This window comes from Nomascus leucogenys, chromosome 22a, assembly GCF_006542625.1.
Source record: "Nomascus leucogenys isolate Asia chromosome 22a, Asia_NLE_v1, whole genome shotgun sequence".
NCBI classification, from domain to species: Eukaryota; Metazoa; Chordata; class Mammalia; order Primates; family Hylobatidae; genus Nomascus; species Nomascus leucogenys.
Window position 1 is genome coordinate 106,537,119 of NC_044402.1, and position 23,704 is coordinate 106,560,822.

General features: G+C 42.1%; 1 protein-coding gene and 1 pseudogene across 3 annotated transcripts in view; one reads left to right on the top strand and one right to left on the bottom strand.

The window, feature by feature from the left end:
• The window catches only part of INO80D (INO80 complex subunit D), a 100,179-nt gene that overhangs the window by 37,997 nt on the left and 38,478 nt on the right, over window positions 1-23,704 (bottom strand). For all 3 annotated transcript variants that reach the window (XR_004028017.1, XM_030803946.1, XM_003253978.2), the window contains exon 5: window positions 23,147-23,255. Coding sequence is in view for 2 of the 3 variants with exons in the window: in XM_030803946.1 (XP_030659806.1) it covers window positions 23,147-23,255 (109 nt within the window). In the remaining variant the exon portion in view is untranslated. The remainder of the gene's footprint in view (window positions 1-23,146; window positions 23,256-23,704) is intronic.
• On the top strand, window positions 17,068-17,482 carry LOC105738784 (annotated as a pseudogene).

The window sequence follows — 23,704 nt, forward strand, 5'->3', positions numbered from 1 at the left end:
CAGCAAGGTTTAAAAGGCCACTTTTTTATGGAACAAATGTGATCTTTTAACCATTAGGAATAATGCACACTGGACTTGAAAACTGACCTGTTATTTTAGCTTCTTTCTCTTCTATCATAAGTAAATACCACACATGTGACACCATGGACTATATATTCTCTTACTAATCTTCTACTATTCATTGTTTGGTTTCTCTTAAGTGATATTATTATTCTTTCTTTCAGCATAGCCTATAACAAGCTAATCTATAAACTTCTACTTAGTACCTCTCCTAAGAAGCACATTCTCGTCAGTATAGTTTTTACTACAGATCTACAAATTGAAGGATTTTACTTCAATCTTTTCATTTATTCAACATTCAACATTTACTGTGTATCTATTATGCTCAGCACTACAGAAGAGAAACCAACATTTCAAAGAGTTTGCAATGCAATTTAGACAAGATAACCACTTCCCAAAAGTTAAAACAATTCAAAAAAGAATAAAATCAGTAACAAAAACAGTGGGGCAGACAGGCCAATGATTCAAATATCTGACCACAAATCAGAAAAATCTGTGAGCACTTAAAAGTGTCAGATTCCTAGGAACTACCCCAAATCTACTGAACCAGAATCTCCATGGTATAGGGCCCAGGATTCTTCATTTTCAATTTTTCCCTGACCTCTGACAGCAGGTCTACACTTGGGAGTTCTCATAGAGCTAGCAAGTGTGATAAATATCTTTCACACAAGACAGAAAACAGTAAAGTACCACGAGAGAGGTCAGGGTAAGGTGTTACTAAAGTTCACTGGAAAGATAGCTGGAAGGCTCAGGTGCGGTGGCTCACGCCTGTAATCCCTGCAATTTTGGGAGGCCAAGGTGGGCAGATCACTTGAGGTCAAGAGTTTGACCAACACGGCAAAACCCTGTCTCTACTAAAAATACAAAAAGTACCCAGGTGTAGTGGTGTATTCCTGTAATCCCAGCTACTCAGGAGGCTGAGGCAGGAGAATCATTTGAACCTGGGAGGTGGAGGTTACAGGAAACTGAGACCACAGCAGTGCACTCCATCCTGGGTGACAGAGCAAGACTTTGTCTCAAAAAAAAAAAAAAAAAAAAAAAAAAAAGAAAAGCTTTGCAGAGGAGGTGACAGCAGAAATGAACCCTGAAGAAAGAGGGCCTCCCACAAATAGAACACGTAAGCCAAGATACAGAGATAGACAGGATGGTGAACAGCAAGAATGTAAGTAGCTTCATGTGGCTAAGGTTAAGGGGTCTGTAAGGGAATAATGATAGGTAAGGTTAGCTTTCTAGACCTAAATGTCAAACTGAAGAGTTTAACCTTTATTCCATAGGCAAAGCAGAAGGCTTGTAATTTTTTAAATTTTGCACTCCTAACTGCTAAGGTTTGTAATTGTTAAGAAAATACAGTAACAGAGGTGTGCCATGACAATGGTTACAGTTCAGCAGCAGATATAAAATAAACAGAAGGAGGGAGAGAAGAAGGCAGTTAAAAAATTACTGTAAATCTCCAGGAAAGAGATAACAAGGATACATGCTAGGATGGAAGGAGCAGGACTGGAGAGCATGAGGCAATCTGCATGTATAAAGACAAGCTTTGTCGGCTGGCAAGGACCAGGGAAGGGACAATAAGCAGGCAGCAGTTTCCACCAACAAAGACTGGGAAGGAAAGTAACATCATGCATAAAACAAGGAACTAAAAATACAAAAAAATTAGCTTGGTATGGTGGTGCATGCCTGTAGTCCCAGCTACTTGGGAGGCTGAGGCAGGAGCATCACTTGAACCCAGGAGGCAGAGGTTGCAGTGAGCCAAGATCACGCCACTGCACTCCAGCCTGGGTGACAGAGCAAGACCCTGTCTCAAAAAAAAAGAAAAAGAAGAAAAAAAAGACATATAAGGGCCATTATCATAAGTGAACTAACTCACTTTGGTGACTCAATATGAAGGATTAGAAAGTCAATGACTCAATGGCTTAGAATATGCATAACTAGGAAAATAGAAGTCTCATTCATAGAAAAAGGAAATGGAGAGGAAAGGCAGGTCTTAAAGGGAAGGTAAAGCTTGAGTCGATAATCAGTTGCTAAAACTGTTATTTTAAAAAGATGCACCTGCGCCCCTGCCACCGCTATCACCATCTCAGTGTCCCCTGGCTCCAGTCCCGCTCTTAGGACAGCACCGCCACTGCTGCATGGCCCTGCCTGCCTCCTGTGCTGTGCAGCCCTTGCGGGTGCCCCAGATGGAGCTTTACCCCTAGGACTGCCTTAAAATAGTGGAGTGATCATCATGGCCGATGAGAGGCAGCACTGGATTGCAGCTCCAACTCGGACAGACAGAGCAGAGTGCAGAGGCTTGCATAGTGAATTTTATCTCCAGAACAACTGCAAGAACAAACCAGGAATCCCGAGAGGACCTATAGACCCTCTGAAGGAAGTGGACTGCTCCTGCAGGATCCGGAGACGCTCCAAATACTGTGAGTGCCCAAACTGCGGAAGTAGGAAAGGGAGCTCCTCCGCTCCAAACACACACCCCCACTGGAGAAACTGAAGGTCTAGTTCGCAGAAGTTTCCGACCTTACCTGGAGCTGAGTCAATTTAGAGAGCTGAGCAAAATACAGGGGTAGAGGAAGCAGCGGGAAAGGCTCTGGGAGCTCACTGGGTCCCCAAGCAGGTCATTCCTGCCTGGCATCGCAGAGATCTTTCAGGAGGGGAGACAGAGGCATGGGGAAAATGCCACAGGGAGAAGGAAATCCCAGCTGAACTTTGTAAAAATTTGAACCTGGTGAGAAGCCTCCTGGCCAGAATGTGGGGAAGGCCACAAATCGTCTGTGCAGACTCCACAGGTGGGGAAAGAACCAAAGCCCCTCTCTTTTGCAGCTGGGAGGCAGGTAGCCTGGGACAAGTTCTCAAACCCTGCTCACCCACTGCCTGGAAACAGACTGGGGCTGTTAGGTGGGGCATGGTGGGAGTGAGAGTGGCCCTTCAGATTGTGTGGAGGCTGGATGAGGCCTATGACTGCCGGCTTTCCCCCACTTCTCTGACAACCTGTGTGATTCAGCAGAGGCAGCCACAATCCTCCTAAATACACAACTCCATTGACCTGGGAGCCTTTGCCTAGACGCATTGTCATCAGATTATCCAAAGTTAAGACGAAGGAAAGAATCTTAAGAGCTGTGAGACAGAAGCACCAGGTAATCTATAAAGGAAAACCTATGAGATTAACAGCAGATTTCTCAAGAGAAACCCTACAAGCTAGAAGGGATTGGGGCCCTATCTTCAGCCTCCTTAAATAAAACAATTATCAGCCAAGAATTTTGTATCAAGCAAAACTAAGCATCATATATGAAGGAAAGATACAGTCGTTTTCAGACAAACAAATGCTGAGAGAATTCACCATGACCAAACCACCACTACAAGAACTGCTAAAAGGAGCTCTAAATCTTAGAAACAAATCCTGGAAACACATCAAAACAGAATATCTTTAAAGCATAAATCATACAGGACCTATAAAACAAAAATACAAGTTAGAAAGCAAAACAAAAAACAAAAAAACAAAGTACACAGGCAACAAAGAGCACGATGAAAACAATGGTACCTCCTATTTCAATACTAACATTGAATGTAAATGACCTAAATGCTCCACTTAAAAGATACAGAACCGCAGAATGGATAAGAACCCACCAACCATCTGCTGCCTTCAGGAGACTCACCTAACATATAAGCACTCACATAAACTTAAAGGCACGGAAAAAGGCATTCCATGTAAATCGACACCAAAAGCAAGCAGGGGTAGCTATTCTTATATCAGACAAAACAAACTTTAAAGCAACAGCAGTTAAAACAGACAAAGAGGGATATTACATAATAGTAAAAGGCCTTGTCCAACAACCACAGAATACACATTCTGTTCAACAGTGCATGGAACTTTCTCCAAGATAGACCATATGCTAGGCCACAAAATGAACCTCAATAAATTTAAGAAAATTGAAATTATATCAAGTACTCTCTCAGACTACAGTGGAATAAAACTGGGAATCAACTCCAAAACGAACCTTCAAAACCATCCAAATACATGGAATTTAAATAACCTGCTCCTGAAAGAGCATTGGGTCAAAAATACAATCAAGATGGAAATTTTAAAATTCTTCAAATTGAACAACAATAATGACACAACCTATCAAAACCTCTTGGATACAGCAAAGGCAGTGCTAAGAGGAAAGTTCATAGCCCTAAACGCCTACATCAAAAAGACTGAAAAAGCACAAACTGACATTCTAAGGTCACACCTCAAGGAAGTAGAGAAACCAGAACAAACTAAACCCAAACCCATCAGAAGAAAGGAAATAACCAATATCAGAGCAGAACTAAATGAAATTGAAACAAACAAACAAAAAAATAAAAAAGATAAATGAAACAAAATCTGGTTCTTTGAAAAGATAAATAAAATTGATAGGCCATTAGCAAGATTAACCAAGAAAGGAAGAGAGAAAATCCAAATAAGTTCAATAAGAAACAAAACAGGAGATGTTACAACTGATACCACTGAAATACAAAAGATCATTCAAGGCTACTATGAACACCTTTATGTACATAAACTAGAAAACCTAGAAGAGATGGATAAATGGACAAATTCCTGGAAAAATATAACCCTCCTAGCTTAAATCAAGAAGAATTAGATACCCTGAACAGACCAATAACAAGCAGCAAGATTGAAATGGTAATTTAAAAATTACCAACAAAAACCAGTCCAGGACCAGACTTATTCACAGCAGAATTCCACCAGACATTCAAAGAAGAATTAATACCAGTCCTTTTGACACTATTCCACAAGATAGAGAAAGAAGGAACCCTCCCTAATTCATTCTATGAAGCCAGCATCACCCTAATACCAAAACCAGGACATAACCAAAAAAGAAAACCACAGACCAATATCCCTGATGAACACAGATGGTAAAACCCTTAACAAAATATTAGCTAACTGAATCCAACAACTTATCAAAAAGATAATTCACCATGATCAAGTGGGTTTCATACCAGGGATGCAGAGATGGTTTAACATAAGCAAGTCAAGAAATGCAATATACCACATAAACAGAATTAAAAACAAAAATCACATGATCATCTCAATAGATGCAGAAAAAGCATTTGACAAAATCCAGCACCACTTTATGATTAAAACTTTCAGCAAAATTGGCATACAAGGGACATACCTCAATATAATAAAAGCCATCTATAACAAACCCACAGCCAACACAATACTGAATGGGGAAAAGTTTAAAGCATTCCCTCTGAGAACTGGAACAAGACAAGGATGCCCACTCTCACCACTCCTCTTCAACATAATACTGGAAGTCCTAGCCAGAGCAATTAGATAAGAGAAAGAAAAAAAGGGCATCCAAATCAGTAAAGAGGAAGTCAAACTGTCACTGTTTGCTGATGATCTGATTGTTTACCCTTGAAAACCATTAAGACTCCAGAAAGCTCCTAGAACTGATAAAAGAATTCAGCAAAGTGTCCAAATAAAAGATTAATATGCACAAATCAGTAGCTCTTCTATACACCAACAGCGAACAAGCAGAGAATCAAATCAAGAACTCAATCCCTTTTATAATAGCTGCAAAAGAAAAACAAAGGAGGCAAAAGACCTCTACAAGGAAAACTACAAAACACTGCTGAAAGAAATCATGGGTGACACAAACAAATGGAAAAACATCCCATGCTCATGGATGGGTAGAATCAATATTGTGAAAATGACCATACTGCCAAAAGCAATCTACAAGTTCAACATAATCCCCATCAAAATACCACCTCATTCTTCACAAAATCAGAAAAAACAATTCTAAAATTCATAAGGAACCAAAAAACAGCCCACATAGCCAACACAAGACTAAGCAAAAAGAACAAATCTGGAGGCATCACACTACCTGATTTCAAACTATACTATAAGGCCACAGTCACCAAAAAAGCATGGTATTGGTATAAAAATGGGCACATAGACCAATGGGACAGAATAGAGAACCCAGAAATAAACTCAAATACTTAACAACCAACTAATCTTTGACAAAGCAAACAAAAACAGTGGAAAAAGAACACCCTTTCAATAAATGGTGCTGGGATAATTGGCTAGCCATGTGTAGGAGAATGAAACTGGATCCTCTCACCTTATACAAAAATCAACTCAAGGTCAATTAAGGACTTAAATCTAACACCTGAAACTATAAAACTTCTAACACTGGAAAAACCCTTCTAGACATTGGCTTAGGCAAGGGGTTCATGACCAAGAACCCAAAAGCAAATGCAGTAAAAACAAAGATAAATAGCTGGGACGTAATTAAACTAAAGAGCTTTTGCACAGCAAAAGGAACAGTCAGCAGAGTAAACAGACAACCCACAGAGTGGGAGAAACTCTTCACAATCTGTATATCTGACAAAGGACTAATATCCAGAATCCACAACGAACTCAAACAAATCAGTAAGAAGAAAACAAACAATCCCAATAAAAAGTGGGCTATGGACATGAATAGACAATTCTCAAAAGAAGATAAACAAACGGGCAACAAACATATGAAAAAATGCTAAACATCACTAATTGCAAATTTGATTTGCAGGGAAATGCAAATCAAAACCACAATGCAATACCATCCTACTCCTGCAAGAATGGCCACAATCAAAAAATCAAAAATCAGTAGATGTTGGCGTGGATGTGGTGATCAGGGAACTTCCACACTGCTGGTGGGAATGTAAACTAGTACAGCCACTATGGAAAACAGTGTGGAGATTCCTTAAAGAACTAAAAGTAGAACTATCATTTGACCCAGCAATCCCACTACTGGGTATTTATCCAGAGGAAAAGAAGTCATTATGCAAAAAAGATACTTGCACACACATTTATAGTAGCACAATTCGCAACTGCAAAATCATGGAACCAACCCAAATGTCCATCAGTCAACGAGTGGATAAAGAAACTGTGGTATATGATGGAATACTACTCAGCTATAAAAAGGAATGAATTAATGGCATTTGCAGTGACCTGGATGAGATTAGAGACTATTATTCTAAGTAACTCAGAAATGGAACACCAAACATCCTATGTTCTCACTGATATGTGGGAGCTAAGCTATGAGGACCCAAAGGCATAAGCAAGATACACTGGACTTTGGGGACTTGGGGGAAGGGTGGAAGGGAAGCAAGGGATAAAAGACTACAAATAGGGTGCAGTGAATACTGATCAGGTGATGGGTTCACCAAGATCTCACAAATCGCCACTGAAGAGCTTACTCATGTAACCAAATACCACCTGTACCCCAATAACCTATGGAAAACTGAAAAAATAAAAATAAAAAAGATGCTATTACTGCAGAATGGAAGGACTAAATCAGTGCTTCTCAAGTGTGGAAAGACGCACTTGGATGCTGAGGCACGTTACATGATTATACGATTTTCTAAAGCTTATTCATAATTTCCATACTTATTTTATCACAGACCAGTAACAAGCAGTTTGTAGACTGACACAGGTCCACAGACCATCCCTTGCAAGGACATAATTTAGAACATCTCCAGGATGCCTCCCACTTCTAAGATAATGACATTAATATTTCAAACCTGGCTGCTGATAAAGAGTAGAGAACTGAGAAGAGAAAGGCCAGTTTCCCTTCACTTAGCAGTGACAAAACCTGGCACCTAGTGCATTCTCAGTATGTGTTTGTTTCCTTCCTTCTTTCTTTCCATATCTGTGAAATGAGAGATACACCTGGCCTACCTCCCAAGGTTGTTAAAAAAAAAAAAAGGAAAGAAATGATACCTGTGAAATAACAATATAAATACAGATATTATTACTAAAATGCTATTAATAACCCTAAATACAGAGCAGCAAATTCTACACCTGATATTCTAAGATCCCAGGCTTGTCCATAATCTCAAGGCATGCCATGAACTTCTCCAAGTGAAATTCATTTTAATTTATTAAGACAACCAAACAGCAAAATGGTAATACCTCTAATAAAAATAGAATCAGAAAGAGGCATATATATTAAGAAAAATAATGAGTTTAGTTTTAGAAATGCTGAATTTAAGGTATTGACCAAATATGTAATGAGAAATATCCAACGAGCAGTTCAAACTCAAAAGAATCGTTAGACATGAGTAAAAGATTTGGGAGTCATTCACAAAAAGGTAACAAGTAAACCCAGTTAGAATGGCTATCATTAAAAAGACACTGTTGGTGGGAATGTAATTAGTACAGCCTCTATGGAAAACAGTATAAAGATTTCTCAAAGAAGTAAAAATAGAACTATAGAACTACCATTGAACCCAGCAATCCCATTACCAGGTATCTACTCAAAGGAAAATAAGTCAATGTATCAAAATGATACCGGCACTCATATGTTTATAACAGCACTATTCAGAATAACAAAGAATGGAATCAACCCAAATGGATAAAGAAAATGTGTTCTATGTTTACACAATGGAATGCTATTTAGCCAAAAAAAAAAAAAAAAAAAAAAAAAAAAGAATAAAATCATGTCTTTTGCAGCAACATGTATAGCACTGGGGACTTATTATAAGTGAAACAAGCCAGGCACAGAAAGACAAGTATCACATGTTCTCACTCATAAGTGGGTACTAAACAACATGTTCACATAGACGTAGAGAGTGGAGTGACAGACGATGAAGACTCAGAAGGGTGAGGAGGTGGAAGAGGAGAGGATGATGAGAAATTGGTTAACAGGTACAATGTATGTCATTCAGGTGATTGGTACCCTAAAAGCCCTCCTGACTTGATCACTACACAATCTATGCATAGCAAAACTGCATATGTACCCCATAAATGTGTACAAGTAATATGGAAATAAAATTACTAGTCATCTGTTTTATTCTATTTTGATCTGTGTATTAGAATATTTGTGGTATAAAGATGAATAAATTGTGTTCTTTGACCTTGAGGGTAAAAAGAGGTACCTGATAAAACTTTTAAAAGAAAAAAAAAAAAAGAAACACTTAACAGCATATGGTAGTTTAGATACTCTAAGAGAACTTGCCATTCTAAAGCAACTACATACTAGGTAAAATATATTTATGAATGTATTGTTGGTCCCAATAGGAAGTAGAGGAGATCTCTTCCCCTAACTGCTCATCAAAAAGTAAACAGACAATAAATAGAAAAAACTTGGGCCAGGCACAGTGGCTCACGCCTGTAATCCTAACACTTTGGGAGACCCAGGTGGGAGGATAGCTTAAGCCCAGGAGTTCGAGAGTGGCCTGGGCAACACAGCAAAACCCATCTCTACAACAAAATGCAAAAAAATAGCCAGGCGCGGTAGTCCCAGCTACTCGGGAGGCTGAGGTTGCAGGATGGCTTGACCCCAGAAGGTCACTCCAGCCTGGGTGACAGAGTGAGACCCTGTCTCAGAAAACAAACAAACAAATGAACTCAAAACTGAAGCTAAAGTTAGAAGCAGAGAGAAAAAGAGAGGAGGTAGGCTGATTTCAGAGTACTTGCTGATATAAAGTATCATCCCAACAAGATAACATAGCTAAATTTGAGTTTCCAGGATAAGTCCAGAACCTATAAAACCAAAGATTACCATGCAAATGAGTAGGTAAGCCACTTTGTGTGACAAAAAGAAAAAACACATTAAATGATAGACTCATACTTACAAGGATCCCGAAAGTGGGACTTACAACATACAGAATATATAAGTTGTGTAAGAAAGGTATAAAGGGGCTGGGCACGGTGGCTCACCCTGGTAATCCCAGCACTTTGGGAGGCCAAGGCAGGCAGATCACCTGAGGTTGGGAGTTCGAGACCATCCTGACCAACATGGAAAAACCCTGTCTCTACTAAAAATACGAAATTAGCCAGGCATGGTGGTGCATGCCTGTAATCCCACCTACTCGGGAGGCTGAGGCAGGAGAATCACTTGAACCTGGGAGGCAGATGTTGCGGTAAGCCGAGATTGTGCCATTGCACTGCAGCCTGGGCAACAAAAGCGAAACTCCATCTCAAAAACAAAACAAAAAAAAAACGTATAAATGATGTTCCTGCTACAGCTTAGGCTCTTGGTTCTGGGCTCAGTGGCATGGTCCCAAAATTTTATTTAATAAACAAACTCTTACAAATAAAAAATTATTTGCTGGGCGCGTGGCTCACGCCTGTAATCACAGCATTTTGGGAGGCTGAGGTGGGGGATCACCTGAAGTCGGGAGTTCGAGACCAGCCTGACCAACATGGAGAAAGCCGCTCTCTACTAAAAATACAAAATTAGCTGGGTGTGGTGGTGCATGCCTGTAATCCTAGCTACTCGGGAGACTGAGGCAGGAGAATCGCTTGAACCCGGGAGGCGGAGGTTGTGCTGAGCCGAGATTGCACCATTGCACTCCAGGCTGGGCAACAGAGAGAAACTCCATCTCAACAACAACAACAACAACAACAACAACAACAAAAATAAATAAATAAATTATTTTAAACCAAAATTCCATGGATATTTTACCCAAAATAAAGGAATCAAGGCAATTATGTCCATCCTCACTATTTCTATTCAATAATTTACTGAAGATCTTAGCCAGTGCACAAGGCCAGAAAAAGCAATACAAGGCATAAAGATTGGAGAGAAGTAAAACAGTCATTATTCACCATGACATGATTGTTTACAGAAAAAATCATAAAGAATTTACCCAAAAAAGCTAGAATAAGTAAATTTATCAAAATTGCAATACATATTGACAATTTCACCTAACAACTATTTCTACATTTAAGTGGCAAGGAAATGAAAAATAAAATCATAAAAACAATTCAGTTTACAACAGCATTGAAAGCAAAATACTTTGAGATACATTTAATAAAATATATTGAAGACCTTCATATCAAAACTTTAACACTAATGAAGACAATTTTGAAAGACCTAAACTAGAGCAGTATCCCATATTCATGGATTGGAAGACTTAATATTGTTAAAATGTAAATTCTCCACAAATCAATTTATAATAAAAACCACAATCACAATAGTATGGTTAGTGGAAAATGACAATTTGATTCTAAAATTTGTGTGGAAATAAGAAACACCTAGAATAGTCAAAATAATTGTGAAAAACGACTAAGTTGTAGGATTCAAACCACTGAATTTCTAGAGGTACTCTATAACCATAATTAACTAAGTAAATAAGTCTGGAAGTGGCCTAAAAGTTTAAAAATTAATCAATGGAACAGTAAAGACTTGAGAAATAGGTTCACACCTAATATGGTTAATTTGTCACAAAGGCACCAAAGCAAATAAATAGGAACTAAAAGTATTTTCTACAAATACTTTTGCAACAACTAGATATCCATATAAAAGAATAAACTTTGGCCAGGGGCAGCGGCTCATGCTTATAATCCCAGCACTTTGGGAGGCCGAGGCAGGCGGATCACCTGAGGTCGGGAGTTCGAGACCAGCCTGACCAACATGGAGAAACCCCATCTCTACTAAAAATACAAAATTAGCTGGGTGTGGTGGCTCATGCCTGTAATCCCAGCTACCCAGGAGGCTGAGGCAGGAAAATCGCTTGAACCTAGAGATGGAGGTTGCAGTGAGCCAAGGTCGAGCCATTGCACTCCAGCCTGGGCAACCAGAGTGAAACTCCATCTCAAAAAAAGTAAATAAACTTTGACCCCAACCACAGTACACACAAAAAAGTATATAAAATGGGTCACAGACATAAATGTTAAAGATAAGTTAAACCTACGAAGTTTCTAAATACAACAGAGGTGAAAAACCTCCACAACTTTAGAATGGTCAAAGATTTTTAAAGCAGTATACAGAAAGTACTAATCATAAAAGGAAAAAAATGTGATAAACTGGACTTTTTTAATATTAAAAACTTGTACTCATCAAAAAGATATTATTAACAGGCCAGGTGAGGTGGCTCATGCTGATAATCTCAACACTTTGGGAGGCTGAGGTGAGAGGATCATTCAGGGCCAGGAGTTTCAGCCTGGGCAACATAGCAAGATGTTGTTTCTATTATTTAAAAAATAATAATAATCTTCAAAAATAAAAAAAGATATCCTTAACAAAATAAAAACTCAAGTCACAGACTAAAAGAAAACATTCTCAAAACATATATGTAGGCCAGGAATGGTGACTCATGCCTGTATCTGCAGTGCTTTCAGAGGCCAAAGCAGGAGGATCATTTAAGGCCAGGAGTGCAAGACCAGCCTGGGCAACATAGCAAAACCTTGTCTCTATAAAAAATAAAAAAGGAGGCTGAGGCGGGAGGATCACTTGAGCTCATGACTTTGAGTCTGCAGTGAGCTATGACTGTAGCACTGTACTCCAGCTTGAGCAACAGAGTGAGACCCTGTCTCTAAAAAACAACAAAAACATATATGTACAAAAGACTTGTACCCAAAATATATCATTAACTATGACAAATCAATAATTAAAAAAATATATTAGAAAGGGGGCACAAGGCTCCCTCTCCTCTCCCTCTCCCTCTCCCTCGCCTCTTCCTCTCCCTCGCCTCTTCCTCTCCCTCGCCTCCTCCTCTCCTCTCCCTCTCCTCTCCTCTCCTCTCCTTTCTTCTTTCCCTCTGGGGCCCAGACTGCAATCTACTCGGCTCGCTGCTGCCCGCGCCGCGGACTGCCTGGGACTGCCGCCGCGCGCCACCGATGCCTGCTTTTTCTCCTTTGGCTGCAGGCGCGCGTTCGCCATGTTGGCCACGCTGGTCGCCAGCTCCTGACGCCGAGTGCTCTGCCCGCCTCAGCCTCCCGAGGTACTGGGACTGCAGACGGAGTCTCGCTCACCCGGTGCTCGGTGTTGCCCGGGCTGGAGTGCGGTGGCGTGGTCTGGGCTCGCGGCAGCCTCCGCCTCCCAGCCGCCTGCCTTGGCCTACCAGGGTGCTGGGATTGCAGCCCCTGCCCGGCCGCCACCCCGTCTGGGAGGTGGGGAGCGTCTCTGACCGGCCGCCCCTCTGCCCGGCCTCCCCATCTGGGAAGTGAGGAGCGCCTCTGCCTGGCCACCCATCGTCTGGGAAGTGAGGAGCGCCTCTGCCCGGCCACCCATCGTCTGGGAAGTGAGGAGCGCCTCTGCCCGGCCACGCATCGTCTGGGAAGTGAGGAGCGCCTCTGCCCGGCCACCCATCGTCATCGTCTGGGAAGAAGTGAGGAGCGCCTCTGCCCGGCCGCCCCGTCAGGGAAGTGAGGAGCGCCTCTGCCCGGCCGCCCCGTCAGGGAAGTGAGGAGCGCCTCTGCCCGGCCGCCCCGTCTGGGAAGTGAGGAGCGCCTCTGCCCGGCCACCCGCCGTCTGGGAAGTGAGGAGCGCCTCTGCCCGGCCACCCCCGTCTGGGAAGTGAGGAGCGCCTCTGCCCGGCCACCCACCGTCTGGGAAGTGAGGAGCGCCTCTGCCCGACCACCCACCGTCTGGGAAGTGAGGAGCGCCTCTGCCCGGCCACCCATCGTCTGGGAAGTGAGGAGCGCCTCTGCCCAGCCGCCCCGTCTGGGAAGTGAGGAGCGCCTCTGCCCGGCCACCCATCGTCTGGGAAGTGAGGAGCGCCTCTGCCCGGCCACCCATCGTCTGGGAAGTGAGGAGCGCCTCTGCCCGGCCACCCATCGTCTGGGAAGTGAGGAGCGCCTCTGCCCGGCCACCCATCGTCTGGGAAGTGAGGAGCGCCTCTGCCCGGCCACCCATCGTCTGGGAAGTGAGGAGCGCCTCTGCCCGGCCACCCATCGTCTGGGAGGTGAGGAGCGCCTCTGCCCGGCCACCTATCGTCTGGGAGGTGAGGAGCGCCTCTGCCCGGCCGCCCCGTCCAGGAGGAAGTGAGGAGCGCCTCTGCCCGGCCGCGGGGGGGCCGCCCCCGTCCGGGAAGAAGTGAGGAGCGCCTCTGCCCGGCCGCCCCGTCTGGGAAGTGAGGAGAGCCTCTGCCCGGCCACCCATCGTCTGGGAAGTGAGGAGCGCCTCTGCCCGGCCACCCATCGTCTGGGAAGTGAGGAGCGCCTCTGCCCAGCCGCCCCGTCTGGGAAGTGAGGAGCGCCTCTGCCCGGCCACCCACCGTCTGGGAAGTGAGGAGCGCCTCTGCCCGGCCACCCACCGTCTGGGAAGTGAGGAGCGCCTCTGCCCAGCCGCCCCGTCTGGGAAGTGAGGAGCGCCTCTGCCCGGCCACCCATCGTCTGGGAAGTGAGGAGCGCCTCTGCCCGGCCACCCATCATCTGGGAAGTGAGGAGCGCCTCTGCCCAGCCGCCCCGTCTGGGAAGTGAGGAGCGCCTCTGCCCGGCCACCCATCGTCTGGGAAGTGAGGAGCGCCTCTGCCCGGCCACCCATCGTCTGGGAAGTGGGGAGCGCCTCTGCCCGGCCACCTATCGTCTGGGAAGAAGTGAGGAGCGTCTCTGCCTGGCCGCCCCGTCTGGGAAGTGAGGAGCGCCTCTGCCCGGCCGCCCCGTGTCTGGGAAGAAGTGAGGAGCGCCTCTGCCCGGCCGCCCCGTGTCTGGGAAGAAGTGAGGAGCGCCTCTGCCCGGCCGCTCCGTCTGGGAGGTCTACCACGGAGGCCAGAAGCAATGTGGGGGCTGGACGTGGTGGCTCATGCCTGTGGTCCCGGCACTCTGGGGGGCAAGGCGGGTTGATCACTTCAGGCTAGGAGTTCGAGACCAGTCTGGCCAACTTGGCGAAACATGAAAAATACAACAGACAAACCAACCAACCAACTCAGTGACAACAAAACAGGTGTACCCTGGAGTCATACTCTAATTTTTTCTATTTTCCTCCCTTTCTGATCCTTTATCCCACTTTCTTTTTCTTCCTCTTCCTTCTCCCTCTTCTTTGTCAAATAGAGGATTGAGTTATTATCACTGATCCATATAAAGTCCCTCTCTCATTTATTTTAACTCCCACCCCCCATTTCTATTCCCCGACTTCCCATGTGTAACCTTCCTAATATGTTTGATACGCATCTTTTTGTTTGTATGTATTTTTAGAAAATGTTTATTGTTTTTGAGTGCAAAAAAAATTAAAAAAAAAAAAGAAATTAGCCGGGCGTGGTGGCGGGCGCCTGTAGTCCCAGTTACTCCAGAGGCTGAGGCAGGAGAATGGCGTGAACCCAGGAGGCGGAGCTTGCAGTGAGCCAAGATCGCTCCACTGCACTCCAGCCTGGGCGACAGAGCATGTCTCCGTATTAAAAAATAAAATAAAATAATAATAATAAAAAAAAAAAAGAAAGGGGGCACAAGTCTTGAAAAATCATTTCCCAAAAAAGATCTTTGAATGGCCAATAAATACATGAAAAGTAAACATCACCAGGAAAATGAAAAGTAAAATGACAATAAGAAACCATTTCACACCTCATTAGAATACCTAAAACTAAAAAGACTGACACCATCAAATGTTGGAGAGGATATAGAGAAATTAGAATTCTTATACACTGCTGGTACAAATATAAAATTGTACAAACACTTCAAAAACTATTAAACTTCTTGTGAAGTTAAATATCCATTTGGAGTATACTTGATGTTGCCATTGAAAATAATATATATTCTACTATTCACACACAAATAGGTTGAAAGTAAATATATAGAAAAGGATATATGTGCAAACAGCAACTACAAAAGAGCTGGAGTAGCCATGCCAACATCAAGATAAAGTAGACTTTAAAACAAAAAATGCCACTAGAGATGAAGAGGGGTATTTTATAATGATCAATACTTAAGAAAAGTACAGTAATTATAAACATACATGTATCTAACAACAGAGTCCCAAAATACATGAAGCAAAAACCGACAGAATTGAAGAATTAGACAATTTAACAGTAATAGCTGGGAGACTACAATATCCTACTCCAAATAACAGAATAAAATTGAAGATCAGCAAGGAAATTGAAAAACTGAACACCATAAAACAACTAGATCTAAAAACACTCCACCCAACAGCAGAATACACATTCTTCTCAAGTGCAATATAAAACATTCCCTACAACAGACCATAAAACAAGTCTCGATAAATTTGAAAGGACTAAAATTATACAAAGTATGTTCTCCAACAACAAAAGGCCACATATTTGTACAGTTTATATGTGAATATAAATGAAACATAAATGGTCAATAAAATTGACAATCCTTTAAGCTACACTAACCAAGAAAAAAAGAAAAGTAATAAATTACCAAAATTAGGAATAAAAGAATATACATTATCTAGCTTAAAGAAAAGAAAAAAGAGGCCGGGTGCAGTGGCTCATCCCTGTAATCCCAGCACTTTGGCAGGCTGAGGTGGGTAGATCACCTGAGGTCAGGAGTTCACAACCAGCCTAGCCAACAGGGTGAAACTTCATCTCTACTAAAAATACAAAAATTAGCCAGGTGTTGAGGGCACATGCCTGTAATCCCAGCTACTCAGGAGGCTGAGGCAGGAGAATCGCTTGAACCCAGGAGGTGGAGGTTGCAGTGAGCTGAGATTGCACCACTACACTCCAGCCTGGGCGACAGAGTGAGACTCTGTTTCCAAAAAAAAGGAAAAAAATATTATAATGGAATGTTATTTTTAAAAACTGTATGCCAAGAACTTAGATAAAAAATGGACAAGTTCCTAGAGAGGCACAAGCTTCTGAATCTAACTCAAGAAAAAACGAATAAACATACAACAAAGAGTAATCACAAAACTTCCCACAAAAAAAAAGCCTAGGGCCAGGCACAGTGACTCACACCTATAATCCCAGCACTTTGGGAGGCCAAGGCAGGCGGATTACTTGAGGTCAGGAGCTGAAGACCAGCCTGGCCAACATAGTAAAACCCCATTTCTACTAAAAATACAAAAATTAGCTGGGCGTGGTGGTGCATGCCTGTAATCCCAGCTACTAGGAAGCTGAGGCAGGAGAATCGCTTGAACTCAGGAGGTTTAGTGATCCTAAATCTCGCCACTGCACTCCAGCCTAGGGGACAGAGTGAGATTCTGTCTCAAAAAAAAAAAAAAAAAAAAAAAAAAAAAGCCCAAGACCAGATGGCTTCACTAGTGAATTACATTAAAACATTTAAAGAATAACTAACATGTTAGACGTAAATGCAATAATAACTTTCCTTCCTTTTTGTTGTAGCCCTCAGTGGTTGCTGTCAAAATGGGTAAGTGCATGAAACCTGGGAAAGTGGTGCTGTTCCTGGCCAGCAGTATTCTGGCTGAACACAAAGCTGTCATTATAAAGAACATTAATGATGGCACCTCAGACTGCCCCTACATCCAAGCTCTCGTGGTTGGAATTGATTGCTATCCCCGCAAAGTGACAGCTGCCATGGGCAAAAAGAAGATTACCAGGAGGTCAAAGATCAAGTCTTTTGTGAAGGTTTATAACTACAATCATCTTATGCCTACAGCGTACTCTGTGGATATCCCCCTTACACAAAACTGTCATCCACAAGGATGTCTTCAGAGATCCTGCTCTTAAACACAAGGCCCAATGGGAGGCCAAGCTCAAGCTCAAAGAGAGATACAAGACGGGCAAGAACAAGCAGTTCTTCCAGAAGCTACAGTTGTAGATGTTTGGTTCCATCTTAAAAATTAAATAAATAAATGCAGTAATAGAAATAATAACATTAAATTCAAATGGTCTAAACACTCCAAATAAAAAGCAGACACTGTCAGAGTAGATAAATGAAATGAGTAGGAATGAAAGGACACTATTATAGGTTCTTACGCATGAAGTGGTTTAACACTTGAAGGTAGACTGTGGTAATTAAAGATGTATAATATAAACCCTACAACAGCTACTACAAAAACAAAGCATATGAGTACAGCTAATAAGCTATGAAAAGAGATAAAATACAACCATAATAAAACAAGGAGAAAAGAACAAAGAATAGGTGAGACAAACACAAAAGACAGTAAATTTAAACCCAATAATATCAATAATCATATTAAATTTAAGTTGTCTAAATACTCCAAATAAAAAGCAGAGATTGTCAGAAGAGATAGAAAAGCAAGACCCAGTAATACATTGCCAATAAGAAACTCACTTTAAATATAAAGATGCAAACAGGTTAGAAGCAAAAGGACTGAAAAAGATACCAAGCTTTCACTAATCAAAAGAAAGATGGAGTGGCTATGTTAATGCCACATAAGCAAAGATCTCAAAGCAAACACTGCTACTGGGATATAGAGGACCATTTTATAATAATAAAAGGCCACTACATCAAAACAATCTTAAACAATTATGCATCTATTAACAGAAATACAAAGTGTGGGAAATAAACAATAACAGATCCAAAAGGAGAAATAATCCAATCTACAAAGAGAGATTTCAAGATCCTTTTCTCAGTAATTGATATAACAAGTTGACAAACATCACCACAGATGTAGAAGACATGAACAACACTATTAACCAACTTGACCTAATTTACATTTAGAGAATACTATATTCGAATGTGGTTTGTGATCACAGAACTAGAAATCAGTATCTGGGAAACCCCAAAATACTCGAAAACTAAGTATCATTTCTAAATAGCCCATAGATCAAACAAGAAATCAAAAGAGATATTACAAAGTATTTTGGGGCTGGGCACAGTGGCTCATGTCTGTAATCCTAGCACTTTGGGAGGCCAAGGCGGGAGGATCACTTGAGCCCAGGAGTTTGGGACCCCATCTTTACAAGAAAATAAAAAAATTAAAATTAGCCAGGTGTGGTAGCACACACCTATGATCTCAGTCACTCAGGAAGCTGACATGGGTGGATCTCTTAAGCCAGGAGGTCAAGGCTGCAGTTGAGCCATAATCATGCCACTGCACTCCAGCCTGGATGACAGAGTGAAACCTTGTCTCAAAAAAAAGGTTTCACTCTGTCATCCAGGCTGGAGTGCAGTTATTTTTAACTGAATAAAAATAAAAATGTATTAAAATTTGTGGGACACAGCTACAACCAGTGTTTAGAGGGAAGTGTATAACATGAAGAGTCAATATCAAAAAACAATAAGGATCTCAGTCAACTGACTTAAGCTGTCACCTTAAAAACTACAAAAAGACAAGCAAATTACATTCAAAACAAGCAGAAGGAAATAATAGGAATTAGAACACAAAACAATGAAATTAAAAACAATAAAGAGAATCAAAGAAACCAAAAGCAATATTAAAAGGTGGCTCACGCCTGTAATCCTAGCACTTTGGGAGGCCGAGGCAGGTGGATCACCTGAGGTCAGGAGTTTGAGACCAGCCTGGCCAACATGGTGAAACCCCGTCTCTACTAAAAATAGAAAAATTAGCCAGGCATAGTGGCTGGTGCCTGTAATCCCAGCTACTCAGAAGGCTGAGGCTGGAGAATCACTTGAACTTGGGGGCGGAGGTTGCGGTGAGCCAAAATCGTGCCATTGCACTCCAGCGTGAACGACAGAGCAAGACTTCGTCTCAAAAGAAAAAAAAAGCCTTTAGGGCTGGGTACAGCAGCTCACGCCTGTAATCCCAATACTTCAGAAGGTCAACGCAGGAGGACTCCTTGAAGCAAGGAGTTTGAGACCAGCATTGGCAACATAGTAAGAGCCTATCTCTACAAAAATTTAAAATGGTGGCCTGCACCTGTTGTCCCAGCTACTCAGGAGGCTGAGGCAGGAGGATCACTTGAGCCCAGGAAGTCAAGGCTGCACTCCCACCTGGGTGATAGGGTAAGACCCTGACTCAAAACAAACAAACAAACAAATTCCTTACGGCATAATCCTGCATTAGCAAAAAATTCACAAAAAGATTCTTTAGGCGCAAACTTTGTGGCCAGACAACTGTCAGTTTTCTTTCAAAAACTCAATGAACTCATTGAGTCATTTGGGATGGCAACACCCTCTTGAAGATATAATGAACAGCCTAGGTAGGGCCAATTTTCTTTTCTTTTCTTTTCTTTTTTCTTTTGAGATGGACTCTTGCTCTATCGCCCAGGCTGGAGTGCAGTGGCACAATCTCGGCTCACTGTGACCTCTGCCTCCCGCGTTCAAGCAATTCTTCTGCCTCAGCCTCCTGAGTAGCTGGAATTACAGGTGTGCACCACCACACCTGACTAATTTTTGTGTTTTTAGTAGAGATGGGCTTTCACCATGTTGGTAAGGCTGGTCTCGAACTCCTGACCTCATGATCCACCTGCTTCGGCCTCCCAAAGTGCTGGGATTACAGACGTGAACTACCGCCCTCAGCCAGGTAGGGCCAATTTTCATTTCTTTTCTTTTCTTTTTTTTTTTTTTTTGAGACAGAGTCTCGCTCTGTCACCCAGGCTGGAGTGCAGTGGCGCGATCTCGGCTCAGTGCAAGCTCCGCCTCCCAGGTTCATGCCATTCTCCTGCCTCAGCCTCCTGAGTAGCTGGAACTACAGGCGCCCACCACCAGGCCTGGCTAATTTTTTATATTTTTAGTAGAGATGGGGTTTCACCGTGTTAGCCAGGATGGTCTCGATCTCCTGACCTCCTGATCCGCCCGCCTGGGCCTCCCAAAGTGCTGGGATTACAGGCGTCAGCCACTGTGCCTGGCCGAGGTAGGGCCAATTTTCTACAGCTCTCCATTTTCTACTACACTTAAACACAGCAAGGTACAACAAATGACAGGTAGCTGCAACAAGAAATTGGAATAAAGATGGAAGTTTAAAATACAGGACAGGTCAGGCATGGTGGCTCATGCCTATAATCCTGACACTTTGGGAGGCTAAGGCAGGAGGATCCCTTGAGACCAGGAGTTCGAGACCAGCCTGGGTAACATAACAGGACCCCATCTCTACAAAAAACTTAAAAATTAGCCAAATGTGGTGGTGCACACCTGTAGTTCCAGCTACTCGGGAGGCTGTGGCAGGAGGATTGTTTGAGCCTGGGAGTTCGAGACTGCAGTGAGCTGTGATCATGCCACTGCACTCTGCCGTGGGCAACAGAGCAAGACTCTCGTCTCAAAGAATTAATTAATTAATTAATTAAAATACAAGACAGAGATTCCTCTTAGAGGGCAGAGTGGCAGATACAAATGTGGAGTTACAGGAATAGACAGGTGGGCAAACCAACATGTTTGCCCAACATTAAAAATATAGAGTGCTCCATGACTGGAGCACAATAAGAGCCCAACAAGAAAGTGCTGAATAAGTAAATGAACAAATGAATGAAAAATGAATGACTGAGTGAAGGAAAAGAATGAAGGGGAAAAGATGAAAACAACAACAGCTGGGCAAGAAGTAAGGATAAATATTTGTTAAAAAAAAAAAAAAAAAAGGGAGGAAAACAGAGTAAAGGAAAAGAACCAGGAGAGCAGAGTATCGTAGTAATCAAAGAGGAAGCAAGTTATGAAAATGGCCAAGAAAGCAACATGCTACAGAGATAAAGAAAAATGAGGATGGCCACAAATCTGAAACAACAAAAGAAGTATTTTGATAAGTCTACAAGAATAGAAGGCAGAATAGGATATACATTGTTCCTAATCAATAGCATATACTCCCTATACTGATGTCAAGGTTACCTTAAGAATTAAATTAAGAATGATAACTACCATTTATTAATAATTTCCCATGTACCAGGTTTTGGCTGGATTTGTAAAATTAACCCAAAATATCACAAGTCAAATTAAGCTGATACGAATTACCATTAGGAAGTATGACTGATGGTATCTGTAACTAAAAAGCTTAAGCTCAATTGACTCTATTGTGCTGTATCTGAAAGAACCTGCTAATGGTAAGGTAAGGAAACAGTCTTGAATGACATATAAAATGGAACCTCAGTGTAAGAAAAAAAAGGTGTAACCTTCTCTAATACTATCGAGGGGGTAAGTGAGGAAGAACTAGGTGGGAGATAAATCCCAAGAGTGGAATAGATACATCATGCTATTATAATTTAAGACAGTGGCCACTAATAAAATCCAACTAACCCTATTTGCTCTAATTCCATGTCCAAATAAGCTTCTGATGATAATTTGCTTCCTGTGTAGTTTTGTTCAGTGACCATTTGTACTACTTGATGATTATATTTCTCATTATACACTGGCATTTTAGTGTACAGTCTCTAGTGAATCAGTTCCCTAAGTCTAATCACCTCTAGGTGTACTAAGAAATCACATTTTTAATCCTATAAATTCAAAAACCATCACAGATAGCTGATCTCTCTCTACATTGCTGAATATCTATTCAAACCACAACATTTTAAATAAATAGTTAGCTGAGTAAGTGAGTCATCTTTTGGCCCCACAGACAAGGATCTATCTTGGTATTGTCAAACTGTACCAAGTGAATCCATAGAATGCTAAAAGAAGTCTCCTAAAAAAATTCGTTTTCTTACTATCATTGAAGAGGATGTGCATTCAACTTCTACAGATCTTAGACAAACACTTCTTTTCCGAAGACATAACATGGGGAAAAAAACTGAAGAGAGCTGTCGGTATACCCCAACAGCTTTCCAGTAAGGAAGGTACAAAGAAAACCCCTCAGTAGATCTATCCTAAAAAAAAAAAAAATTGTAGCACAGTAGAAATAAAGAATGGATCAATGTTGCAGAAGATAGAGGTGAAGTAAAAAAGCACTATTTCTACTACTGTGGAGATGTACAGCCAAGGAAGATACAGAGAGGCAAGATAGTGGGACTCCATGTAGCTCCCCAAGGGACCACGTGCAAGTTCCTCAACCTATGTGGGCCTTGCTTTCCTCTTCTGTAAAATGAGGAAATGGGATCAATTAATCTCTAAGGTTCTTTTCAATTCTAGGTTCTATTATAATTAATTCCTTTAATGATGAATGGGAAAGGTACAGAAGCAAATTTACCAAGAAAATTTAAGAGTAGCTTTGCTCAAACAATATAGTACATTTCCTCCCAAGTGGAATCTATTTTACCACCAATTTCTTGGAGTGAAGTCTTTTTTTTACCTTTATTTTACAATAAAACTAGATCTAATAACATAAAAGTATCAGCATATATAGTGGGAAATATCAATCTGCTACAGTGGTCATTCAAGAAGGAAAATAGGGCTGGGCATGGTAGCTCATGCCTGTAATCCTAGCACTTTGGGAGGCCCAGGTGGAGAGATCACTTGAGATCAGGAGTTCAAAACCAGCCTGGCCAACATGGTGAAACCCCGTCTGTACTAAAAACACACAAAAAATTAGTCAGGCGTGGTGGCAGTAAGCCGAGATCACGCTACTGCACTCCAGCCTGGGTGACAGAGCAAGACTCCATCTCAAAAAAAAGAATAAAAGCAGAACAGAAGACTTACGCATGTCTTTGATATCTGAGGGTTTCCCGGATGGACCACGCAACCTGGTAGGGCGAGGCCTGCTCTGAGTCCTCTGGTTCCTCTCCGCTCTCTTCAGACCAGTCCAAACCTGGGGTAGACAGGAGATATTGCAAATTAGAAAAAATTTACTTTTATTCAAAATTTAAATTAAAAAGCTACACAAAATAACATAACCCAACATACCTATCGCAAGTACTATCATGGTGTGAATAAATGCCTCCTGATGAATCTCATTTCTATTCTTACAAAGATAATCGGTTTGTTTTTGTTTTTGTTTGACAGAGTCTCACTCTGGCGCCCAGGCTGGAGTGCAGTGGCACAATCTTGGCTCACTGCAACCTCTGCCTCCTGGGTTCAGCGATTCTCCTGTCTCAGCCTCCCGAGTAGCCAGGACTACAGGCGCCAGCCACCACGCCCAGCTAATTTTTGTATTTTTAGTAGACACGGGGTTTCACCATATTGGCCAGGCTGCTCTCAAACGCCTGACCTCATGATCCACCCACCTCGGCCTCCTAAAGTGGGATTACAGGCGTGAGC